The 12,776-nt window shown below is 38.3% G+C and overlaps 1 protein-coding gene and 1 pseudogene across 1 annotated transcript; both read right to left on the reverse strand.

Moving 5' to 3' along the window:
• Positions 1-1,041: 1,041 nt before the first annotated feature.
• On the reverse strand, positions 1,042-1,587 carry LOC107017453 (annotated as a pseudogene).
• Positions 1,588-3,644: 2,057 nt separating this feature from the next.
• LOC107017455 (auxin-responsive protein SAUR68-like) lies at positions 3,645-4,170 on the reverse strand. The gene has a single exon (XM_015217677.2). It carries the CDS (start codon positions 4,161-4,163, stop codon positions 3,717-3,719), a length of 447 nt encoding a protein of 148 aa, XP_015073163.1. The 5' UTR covers positions 4,164-4,170; the 3' UTR covers positions 3,645-3,716.
• Between the last annotated feature and the right edge of the window lie 8,606 nt (positions 4,171-12,776).

The raw sequence follows: 12,776 nt of genomic DNA on the forward strand, positions 1-12,776 counted from the left end.
GGTCTATGTAGGAGTGAACCTGAAGAAGAGATTCGTTGTGCCAATATCTTACTTGAACCAACCATTATTTAAAGACTTGTTAACTCAAGCTGAAGAAGAGTTTGGCTTCAATCATCAGATGGGTGGTCTCACAATACCTTGCAAAGAGGGCGTGTTTGTTGATCTCACATCCCGCTTGAGACGATGAATTGTATCAAAGTGCATATTCTTTTGCACATGAAATTTTGTGAAGTAGTAGTAGGACTTAGATATTAGAAAGAGTAAAATCCACTGTATAATTCAGAAAGAGAACATGCTAGAAAATTTCTTCAATGATAAATTTATGTATAGCAAAAGTGTTGGTTCTGATAATCACAATTTTGGTAGTATCTGCTAAAACAATTCTGTTATTCATGTAGGATATTTCTTCTAAGCAAATTAATTAAGCCCCTGCATGCAACAGTTGCACTGTGTGGTAGTAACTAGCACATGGAAGAAAGTATCGTTTAGCGGAATAAGAATGTCATTTGAGTTGTTCCTCACTAGCTCCACCTTATTTGTCTCGACTACTAAATGTTGGATCTGAGACTTTCCATAACATGTACAGTGACAAAATATTTCATTTTTTGTACATTTTTCATGATTATTTGTTTCTTGTTTATTCTTGGATCATCATTTAGAGTTAAAAATCATATATAGCTTAAAAGAACAGTAATCAAGATGACTCCACTTAAGGACGTTTTCAACATCTGCAATTATTTTATCACCTAATTGTTTCTGCACAAGTATATTTTGGGCATCTTATTTTCTTTAACAAGTTTATTTTTAATATGCTGACACCAGCATGGAAGACAAAGCAACGCGATGTCTGTTGGATATTGATATGGGGTATTAAATTTGTCAAATATCTTGTTTGACAGGATGGAAGTTAAGAGTTATATTATTTCTTCATTAGGTTGACAACTGAATGGACCTATTAAATAATTATAGTTTGGGACCTATGATAACCAAATGTAAAAGTGAAAGCGGCAGATATGATAAACTTTCTCTGATTAAATAAAATTCAATCTGTGTGATGCACTTTACAATTTTGTTTATCAGTCAATGGCCTATCTAAAAACTATTTTGATCTAGGATGTAGTATAAATAATGTTGATTATGACTCAACAAACAAGAAGCTGTTGGTTTCCACTTTCTTGGAGCAAAGAAGAAGTGGAACAGTAACATGAAGGAAATGATAGGAGCAATGCTTTGTGAAGATCTCCTGCAGTTACGCCTTTCCTTATTAGCGAAATGATGTAGTCCATAAAAGCTGAATCACAAGGTAATGTAATAGGGCCACCACTTGAGAGACCAAACTCTTCTTCAGATATGATTAAAAGCTGCCTAATGACCTCATTTTAAAGATAAACCAAGGGAATCACGAAGCGCTTTTGATCAATTGTATACTACAAAATTTCCTTTTTCAGCTATAGACGATGAAGACGTACTACAATCATCTGCATCACTACCATTTCTTGAAAATGAAATCCTCTTCCTCTGCCCAGCTGCAAACTTCTTCCATCTCCTGGCCATTCTGATGAGTTTCTTGGTACTGATCATTGTCATTTTTTTTGGAAGTTTGGAAACAAGAGAGTAAATAAGAAATTTAGATAATTTTTATGGCATAACTGATAATGCTTTTGCTTGATGATGAAAAGGCTCATAGAAGAGGGATTATTTATACAAGATGGAGGTTAAATTTTTGTTACTAATCACAGCCAAAGCCATGTGCTAATGTCTATTGGCCAAGTTGGTATGGAGACTAAAATTTGTGGATGAAGCTACATTGAAAATTAAAGAAGATAAGTTTCTTCCTTTCTATTCTTTGATTAAATTGACCTACTTGGTATTTCTCAGCAATGCCAATAATTTAGACCATTGAATAAACAATTGCTGGTGAGAAGAAAAACTATGTTCTGATCTCATCTTTGTCATGTAGATAAGTGACCTTTAGATTTCTATCTTGGCATCAACTTCATCAATCCTTGTCGATTTTAATTTAAGGGTGTCCGTAAAATAAAATTGGGGCCTAATGTTGTCCTTCAACAAATTTGTTGTCTGAATACTTGATAATAATAGAGCAAGGAAGGTCATGTGATGTCTCATGTGCCATTGTCCCCTCACCAGTGGCAACAAAATTCTCTTCACCATTAAATTTGGATATGAAATGTACCACTAACTTTGTATATATACATTTATAGAAAGTTTTTTTTGCAGAACACAAGTTTCACTTGCTGTGTATTCCTCAAAAATACTTTCTCTTTCTTTGAAGTCATCATTTGAAGTTACAAAGTATCTCACTATGGGCATCAAAATGAGTCCGCTTATTCAAGGTACTAGAATCTTGAGGAGGTTTTCAAATTCCGGAGGTGTTCCAAAAGGACATTGTGCAGTATATGTAGGAGAGAGCCAGAAGAAGAGATTCGTCGTGCCAATATCATACTTGAGCCAGCCTTTATTTCAAGACTTGTTAACTCAAGCTGAAGAACATTTTGGTTTCGATCATCCAATGGGTGGTCTCACGATACCTTGCAAGGAAGACGTGTTTGTTCATCTCACATCCTGCTTGAGATCATGAATTGTATCGAAGTGCAAATTCTCTTGCACATGAAATTTTGTAGAATAGTAGACTTAGATATTAGCAATAGGAGATTTAGAAAAGAACTTTCACTGTATAGTTCAGAAACACAAAAATCTATAGAAGTTGTTTCATGATCAATTTATTAATAGCAGAAGTACTGTTTCTTATAATAACTAATTTAATTGGTTATATTTGCTTGCAAACTAACACATCAAGAAAGTATCATTTAGCAGAATAAGAATGAAGTTTGTGATAAGAAACAAGAAATTACGTTGCGGAACCAAGTCATCAGCTTTATCTATACTTAAGGCTTAAAATTTATTTATGATGTCCTTGATTCTAAGTTATGAGAAGCTGAGGCCTACTATTCAACAAGTTTAGTGTCTGTATATTTGGATAAACTTTTGGATGTCAAACTTTCTCTAAACATATATATACACAGTGTAAAAACCTTTCCTTTTCTGTGTATTTCTTAAGATTATGTGTTAATTGTTCATTCTTATAACATCAATTAGAGTTAAAAACCATATCTTGAAAGAACAGAAATTATCAAATGACTTTAATTATTCAATCTAACGGAATTTTAAGGACATCTGCAATTATTCAGATATCATACTTGAGTCTTTCTTTAGATTTGAAGACTAGTTAGCTCATATTGTTTTATCACCTAATTGCTTCTGAAAATACCACAAAATGTTCACACTGGATGCTAACTTAGAAGAAAAGCACAACGGTACTTCAGATGTCGTTGTCTCTCATCCCTGACACCCTAATGCAGATACTTGAGCAAAGCCTGATTAGAACATACTAATGCACATACTCATAAAAGGAGCATAGTTGATTTATTGATCATTTAGACCTTATTCAATCTAGAAGGTACTGCTGTAAGTGAAATGCTTGCCATAAACAAAGTGGTGTTAATACGTAAGAGGTACCAATCGAGGATTAGATTGTTAAATCTTCTCATAACCAAACGTAAGAAGTGAAAGCCGTGGATATGGTAAATTTCTCTGATAAAATAATATTAAAAATATATGTATGATTCACTTTACAATAATGTTTATCCGTGTATGGCCTATCTAAAAAACTATTTTCAGCTAGCATGTATTATGACTCAACAAACAAGAAGCCGTTGGTTTCCACTTTCTTGGTGCAAAGAAGAAGTCGAACAGCAAGAAGAAGGAATTGATAGAAGCAACACTTTGTGAAGATCTCCAGCAGTTATGCCTTTCTTGATAAGCAAGATGATATAGTGCATGAAGGATGAATCACAGGGTAATGTAATAGGACCACCACTCGGTAGCCCAAATTCTTCTTCGGACATGCTGAAAAGTTGTCTAATGATCTCATTTTCAAGGTAAACCAATGGAATTACAAAGCGAACTTGATCATCTGTATATACTACAAAATGTCCTTTTTCAACTATAGAGGATGAAGATGTACTGCAACTGTCTGCATCACTACCATTTCTTGGAGATGAAATCCTTTTCCTCTGTATGGCTGCAAACTTCCGCCATTTCCTGGACATCTTGATGAGTTTCTTAGCGCTGAGCATTGACATTTTTCCTTTGAAGACTGGAAACAAAAAATTGAATGAGAAATTTAGGGAACTTTGATGGCTAAATTGATAATGCTTGTGCTTGGTGATGATAAAGGATCATGAATGGGGGATTATTTATACAAAATGGAGCTGAAGTTTTTGTCACTAACCACCTAAGGCAAAGCCATGTGTCGATGCCTGTTGGCCAAGTTAATATGGGGACTAAAATATGTGGATGCAGCTAGTTTGAAAATGAAAGATGATAAGTTTCCTGCTTTCTTCTCTGAATACCAATAATTTGAAACCATTAAATGAACAATTGTTGGTAAGAAGCAAAACCATGTTCCACTCTTTTCTTTGTCATGTAGATAGGTGACACTCTTTTATTTCTTACAACTCACAATATTATTACTTGCACACTATTTTCTCATAAACTAAGAAATAGTTTGTGGATTACTCTCTTTACTCTCTATTGCTTCTCTATTTTGTGTGTCTTCAAGTGTTCAATTACTACTCTATTTATTGTTTTTTTGAACACTTGTTTACATCATTAATGACATAATGTGGTAACCGATTTCAAAAAAAAATTGGCTGCCTAACTCTACCAAACTTATACCAAACTTTGACTACCTACTTCCATAAATGTGGCTACTAACTTTCACATAGGTGGCTACCAATTTTCACATTTGTGGCTAATAATTTCAACAAGTATGGCTGCAAAATTAACTGCTGCCAAGATTTATTTTCACTCCCTTAACTTTGATTTTTTTTCTTTACTCTAAGGCTTGATCTCAATCTCTAAAAATCTTCAAACTTGAGAGGCTTTGTAAAGATATCCGCAACTTGATCATGAGATTTCACATACTTGAGCTCTCTCTATCTCTTTCTTGGCAATGCATTCTCGAATGATACACTGTGTCTATGTACTTGCTTTGATCATCATACACCGAATTCTTTGCTAGTGCTTGTGCAGATTAGTTATCAACACAAATCATTGTGGCTTCAATTAATGGAAAATTAGTTACTTCAACAATCTTCTCAACCAAATAGCATGACACGTACATGATATCGCTGCCAAATATTCAACTTCACAAGTCAAGAGAGTAACACTTGATTGTTTCTTTGAACTCCAAGAAATAACATATTAGACTCTAATTGCTCGATTGTCCTTGGGAAAAGTTGTCAACTCCCAAGTGTTGTTCTTTTCTATTGACTGGATCTCCTCCTCCATGGCTTGTCTCCACCTTTTGTCAGTAACAACTTCATCAAAATTCATTGGTTCACTATCAGCAAAGAGACAACACCAAAAATCAAAATTAGTAATTTCTTCTGTGTCATTATAGAGTTCTTTGATGCTCCTCATCCTATGTGATCTTTCACTTGAACTCTCTTGAGAAGATGGAGATGCAACATTTGCTGGTGAAGGAGGCGGGGTTGCATCCTGTGCCATGGTCTCCTGTTCTTCTTCATCTCCGAAGTATGGAAGAAAATCATATGTTTTTGCTTCCGGAGCCTCCCAGTTCCATGATGCTTCTTCATAAAATTCAACATCACGACTCACCATCACCTTGTTATTGATTGGATTATACAATGTGTAGCCTTTTGAACTTCCGTCATAACCAACAAACACATAATTGGATTATACAATGTGTAACTGTTTACGCGGTTTAACCCTAAACCCTAAACCCTAAACCCTAAATTTGAGGTTGTACTATTTATTCTCTGTAACAAAAAATACTCTGATTTATTAATATAAATATACCTTACCACCGTGGAAGTTTACTCACGGGGTGTTACCACGAAATATTGGGTTTTCTCTTTCTCTCTCTAGACCTCCCATCTCTTCTCTTGAAAGTTCTTGTGTTCTTCATTCATCTAGTGTGTGTGCGTGAATTCGATCCTAACACGATCGTCAAGTTTAGCTCTCCCTTGATGTGGAACATGACCATAGGCTATGATCCGAAAGATTCTCAAGTGCTTAACACTTGAATTTCTTCCACTCCATGTCTCTTGAGGTGTTTGATCTCATACATTTCTTGTTGGAGACCTGTTGCTCAAATAAATTGCACAAGAAACAGTCTCGGCCCAAAATTCTTTTGGTAAATATTTCGCTTTTAACATACATCTAGCCATATTAAGAATTGTTCTATTCTTTCTTTCTGCAATTCTATTTTGTTGTGGCGAGTAATGTACCGTTAGAGGGCAACAAATTTCATGATATTGACAAAAGTCATTAAATTCTTTTGAAGTGAATTTGCCACCTCTATCAGACCTTAATGCTTTTATTTCATAGCCACTTTCTTTTTCCACAAGTGCTTTGAAATTTTTAAAGGCAACAAAAACTTCAGATTTTTTCTTCAAGAAGTATACCCAAGTTTTTCTACTGAAATCATCAATAAAAAGCAAAAAGTATTTTCTTTTACCAAAAGAAGGTGGATCGATCGGACCACACACATTGGTGTGTACAAGTTGGAGTGGCTTACTTGTTCTTGATATAGACTCCTTTGGAAAACTCCTCCTTGCATGTTTTTCAAGAAGACAAGCTTCACACAATTGATTTGGATCGTTTATTGACGGTATTCCATCAACCATGTTCCTGTCTCCAATTGACTTGAGCGCTTCAAAGTTCAAGTGTCCAAATCTCATATGCCAACACCACGAGTCATCTTGCTCGTTAGCCTTCAAACACCTTGCATCGATAGTTTGAAGATTCAAAGGAAACAATCTATTATTTGCCATATGAACTTTAGCAATTAAGTTGTTACTTGAATCTCTTATTCAAAGATGCATATTTTTCATATGAATATCATATCCTTTTTCAAGAAGTTGACCCAAACTTTTCAATTTTGGCACATAATAAACATTAGTAATCAATTTATGACCATCATATTTACAGGATATCAGAATCGTACCTATCCTTTCAATTTGGATCTTTGAGGTATCTCCAAAAGACACATTACCTTTCACGGTCTTTTTTATCTCCACAAATTTATCTTTGTAGCCATACATATGATTTCTTGCTCCATTGTCAAGATACCATGAGATGCAATCATCTTTATTTTCTTCTTTGAGTATTAATAACAATGTTGAGTCATCTTCATCTTTTGTTGTTGTCGACAAGATTAACTTTCTCTTCAACATTACTACGACATTTCCAAGAGTAATGTCCCATTTTATGACATTTATAACACTCAATTTTAGATTTGTCATACCTCTTTTAATTTGTACCTTGATAGGCTCCACGTCCTCTGTCTCCTCGTTGACCACGATCACGACCTCTGAATGACTAGTGACATTTATCTTCATTGTTGAAATAATTGGTATAATTTCTTCCTCTTCCACGACCTCCACAGCCTCCACGCCTCGCCATTGTCCATTTCCTTTGTAACTTTTCTCACCTTCAAAACCTTTAAAGGATGCATGAGTTTTAAGAAGTTGCTCTAGTGGCTCTTCTTTTCTCCTTTTCATTTTCTCTTCATGGGCTAGTAAAGAACCTTCCAAATGTTCTACCGTCATAGAGTCTAGATCTTTAGACTCCTCAATAGCACACACCACATAATCAAATTTTGGTGTTAAAGAACGAAGGATCTTTTTCTACCGCACGCACATCATCTACTTTGTTATGCAGAATTTGTGATAATACGAGAAAATATAAACGCGAAAAACAAGACAACAGATTTACGTGGTTCACCAATAAATTGGCTACGTCCACGGGAAGAGGGAGAGCAGTTTTATTAAGGAGAGGCAAGAACAGAATTACAGAATAGGGTTTGCCATAGCGTCTATATATAGTGCTAAGCTACGCCCTAACAGGCTTGGGCCCAACATACAGAATTAACAGATAATTAAGGGCCCAATATTATAACATTGTATACCGTCGGGTCCTTTCTGTTTGTAACGGGTCCGATTCAAGGCATTCAACAAATCTCCACCTTGACTTGAATTCTCCGAACAGATTCTTCAGACGCACTATGATAGTGCCAGGCCTCCCCCTCTTCCTCAGAATTGCCCCGCAGGGCAATTAACAGCTTCTGATGTTGAGCAAGTCCAAACAGTGTTGAAACTTGCTCTGTGGAACCGGCTTTGTGAACATATCAGCAGGATTATCAGCAGTTCCTACTTTCTTCACCTTGATTCTCTTCTCACTTCTCAGAAAATGATACCTTACGTCAATATGCTTGGTTCTCTCATGATGGACTTGATCCTTGGCTAGACAAATTGCGCTCAAACTGTCACAATACACCGTAGCCTGATCATGATGCAGACCAAGATCACTAACCAGCCCTTTCAGCCAAATCCCTTCTTTTGCAGCCTCTGTCAAGGCCATGTACTCCGCTTCCGTAGTAGACAAAGTCACTGTAGGTTGCAAAGTTGCCTTCCAACTGACGACAGATCCTCCAAGGGTAAACACATAGCCAGTCATCGATCTTCTTGTGTCAACATCTCCAGCATAGTCAGAATCAGAATAGCCAGTAACCAAGCACTGAGTATCACCTCCATAAATGAGACCAACGTCAGATGTACCTCTAAGGTACCGGAAAATTCTCTTCACAGCCTGCCAATGTTCTCTCCCTGGTTGTCCCATGAATCTGCTCACTACACTGACTGCATGTGCTAAATCTGGCCTTGTACAGACCATAGCATACATCAAACTTCCTACGGCACTGGCATAAGGGACTCGTGACATATACTCCTTCTCTTCTTCTGACTGTGGAGCGAACATGGCAGTGAGATGGATATTGGCAGCACTGGGGGTATCAATAGGCTTAGATGAAGACATGCCAAACCTCGCCAAGACCTTCTGAATGTAGTTTCTCTGTGACAAGAAAAGTTTCCTTCTCTCTCTGTCTCTAATGATCTCCATCCCTAGAATCTTCCGAGCGGCTCCCAGATCCTTCATCTCAAACTCAGCACTAAGTAAACCCTTCAGCTTCTGAATGTCATACTTCTTCTTTGCAGCTATCAGCATATCATCTACATAAAGCACCAGATAGATGAATGAATCATCCTTGAGCCTATTGTAGTAGACACAACAATCATATGAGCTCCGAGTATAGCCCAACTTCACCATATAGCTGTCAAACCTTTTGTACCACTGCCTTGGAGACTGCTTAAGTCCATATAAGGACTTCTTCAACTTGCAGACGTGATTTTCCTTCCCTGGAACTTGGAAACCATCCGGCTGAGTCATGTATATCTCTTCCTCCAACTCTCCATGTAGAAACGCTGTCTTCACATCAAGTTGTTCAAGCTCCAGATTCTGATGTGTAACTATCGCTAGTAACACTCGGATGGAAGTATGTCTGACCACTGGTGAGAAGATCTCATTGTAGTCCACTCCCTCTCTTTGGTTGAAACCTCTGGCAACAACCCTGGCTTTATACTTGACTCCTTCTGCTGGTGATATCCCTTCCTTCTTCTTGAAAACCCATTTGCAAGTAATAATCTTTCTCCCCGAAGGCTGTATGACCAGATCCCATGTCTGATTCTTGTGTAGGGACTCCATCTCATCTCCCATAGCGGCAAACCATTTTTCAGAATCAGAACTTAAAATGGCTTCTTTGTAAGTAGACGGCTCAGATGTATCTACCTCTTCAGCAACCTGCAGTGCATAACCCACCATGTCCTCAAAACCATACCTCGTAGGTGGCCGAACTCCAACCCTCCTTGGCCGATCTTGAGCTATACTCCGATGGATATCTGATGGCATAGATTCTGGAATATCAGTTTCTGTCTGTGGCTCTTGATCCTCCTCTTCAGGTTCTTTCAAATCGCTCTCGTTCTGAATGACTTGAAACTCCACCTGTTTATCAAGACTCCCAGTTTCTGACGTAGTTGTAGGCTTCACAATGGTTCTAAGCAGAGAACTTTCATCAAAGACAACGTTCCTGCTCATAATAACCCTCTTTTCTGCTGGAGACCAGATTCTGAAACCTTTCACTCCATCTCCGTAGCCCACAAATACTCCCTTTTTAGCTCTTGGTTCTAACTTACCTTCACTGACGTGATAGTAAGCCGTACAACCAAAAGCTTTCAGATTTGAATAATCAGCAACTTTTCCTGACCACATCTCCATAGGTGTTTTGCACTGTATGCCTGTATGTGGTCCGCGGTTAATCAAGTAGCAAGCTGTACTAACCGCTTCTGCCCAGAATCTTCTATCTAGCCCAGCATTAGAGAGCATGCACCTTGCTCTCTCCAGAAGTGTTTGATTCATCCGCTCAGCTACACCGTTCTGCTGTGGTGTATTTCTGACTGTACGATGTCGAGCAATCCCTTCATCCTTACAGAATTGATCAAATTCAGACCAGCAGAATTCCAGCCCATTATCAGTTCGCAACCTCTTGATCTTCTTCCCTGTTTGATTTTCCATCAAAATTTTCCACTCCTTGAACTTCTGGAAAGCTTCACTTTTATGCTTCATCATGTACACCCAAGTCATCCTTGAGTAGTCATCAATCATGGACACAAAAAATCTGCAGCCTCCCAAAGACTCAACACGGCATGGACCCCAGCAATCAGAATGGATATAATCAAGTGTGCCTTTTGTTCTGTGAATGGCCTTTGGAAACTTGTTGCGATGTAGTTTTCCAAAGACACAATGTTCACAAAACTCTAGGCTTTTAACCTTATGACCAACAAGAAGATCCTCCTTTGACAGAATTTGCATCCCTCTTTCACCCATATGACCAAGTCTCATGTGCCATAACTTAGTCATATCCTCCTGGTGAACTTCTGACGATGCAACATGGGCTGAACCTGTAACCGTGGAACCTTGTAGAAAATACAAAGTACCACGCATGACACCTTTCAGAATCAGATTTGAACCCTTCCAGACCCGCAAGACTCCATCTTTTCCCGACCAGCTGAATCCCTTGCTGTCCAAAGAACTGAGAGATATCAGATTTTTCGTCATCAATGGAACGTGCCTGACCTCGTTCAATGTGCAGAAGCTACCGTCATGTGTCCTTATCTTGATCGAGCCTGTCCCAACCACCTTGCAGACAGAACTGTTGGCCATCGAGATGCTGCCTCCGTCTATCTGCTCATAAGTCGTGAACCACTCTCTCCTAGGACAGATGTGATAGGATGCCCCAGAATCGAGAACCCACACATCTGAATGATGAGTGTGCTCATCCGCAACTAGGGCAATGTCTTCTTCAGAATTGGTGTCTTCTTCAGCAACAGCAGCAGAAACTGATTGTTTTTCCGATTGCTTCTTCTTCTTCGGACAATCAAATTTCCAATGTCCCTTCTCCTTGCAGTAATTACAAACATCATCTGGCTTTGCACCCTTCGACATCGGCTTATTTTTCTTTCCGCCGTTTTTCCTTCCCTTTCCGCTACTGGTGAACAGACCGGAAGGCTGTATGTCCGTACTTGTGCCGTTAGCCTTATGCCGTAATTCCCTGCTATGAAGGGCCGATCTGACTTCTTCCAGCGACACAGTATCTTTCCCAACAATGAACGATTGAACAAAATTCTCAAACGACATTGGGAGAGATACTAACAGAATTAGGGCAGCATCTTCATCCTCGATCTTCACATCGATATTACGCAATTCTAATAACAAAGTATTCAATTGCTCTAAATGTTCCCTGAGTTGTGTACCTTCAGCCATTCGTAAACCGAATAGACGTTGTTTCAGAAGCAGCTTGTTGGTTAGAGATTTTGTCATGTACAAACTCTCCAGCTTCAACCACAGACCAGCAGCAGTCTCTTCATCCGAGACTTCCGTGATGACGTCATCCGCGAGACACAGCATGATCGTCGAATGCGCCTTTTCCTCCAAAATCGCCATCTCAGGAGTAACGACGGCGTTCTTGTCTTTCGACAACGGCGCCCAGAAACCTTGCTGTTTCAACAAAGCCCGCATCTTGATCTGCCATAAACTGAAACTGTTCCTCCCTGTGAATTTGTCGATTTTCACGTTCAAAGCAGACATCTCGAATTCTCCAAGAACACCGATTAACCGAGAGGCTCTGATACCAATTTGTTATGCAGAATTTGTGATAATACGAGAAAATATAAACGCGAAAAACAAGACAACAGATTTACGTGGTTCACCAATAAATTGGCTACGTCCACGGGAAGAGGGAGAGCAGTTTTATTAAGGAGAGGCAAGAACAGAATTACAGAATAGGGTTTGTCATAGCGTCTATATATAGTGCTAAGCTACGCCCTAACAGGCTTGGGCCCAACATACAGAATTAACAGATAATTAAGGGCCCGATATTATCTGTTTGTAACGGGTCCGATTCAAGGCATTCAACATACTTCCTCCCCATATCTTCTTAGTTGTTTTACAACAGTCATCAATCTTGAACAGAACTTCGAAATGGATTCGGATTCTTTCATTTAAAACTTCAAACTCAGCCCTTAGAGTTTGAAGTTTAATTTTCTTTACTTTATCAACTCCTTGAAGAGAATTTTGTAGAATCTCCCACGCGTTTTTTGAGGTGGTTGTATCAGCCACCTTCTCAAACATGCCATCATCCAAACAATGATGGATAAGAGTGAGGGCCTATTGATTTTTCTTTCTTGTCTTTAACAAGACCTCCTTTTCATTTGAGGGCAAAGTTTCCTCATTTGTGGGTCAAGAATAGCTTTCATTCGTAGACATTAATTTTCATA

The sequence above is a fragment of the Solanum pennellii genome, chromosome 4 (genome assembly GCF_001406875.1).
Source record: "Solanum pennellii chromosome 4, SPENNV200".
Classification (NCBI taxonomy): Eukaryota; Viridiplantae; Streptophyta; class Magnoliopsida; order Solanales; family Solanaceae; genus Solanum; species Solanum pennellii.

Coding starts and splice junctions, on each gene's coding strand:
- LOC107017455 (XM_015217677.2), bottom strand. CDS start 4,163: ATGTCAATGCTCAGCGCTAAGAAACTCATCAAGATGTCCAGGAAATGG.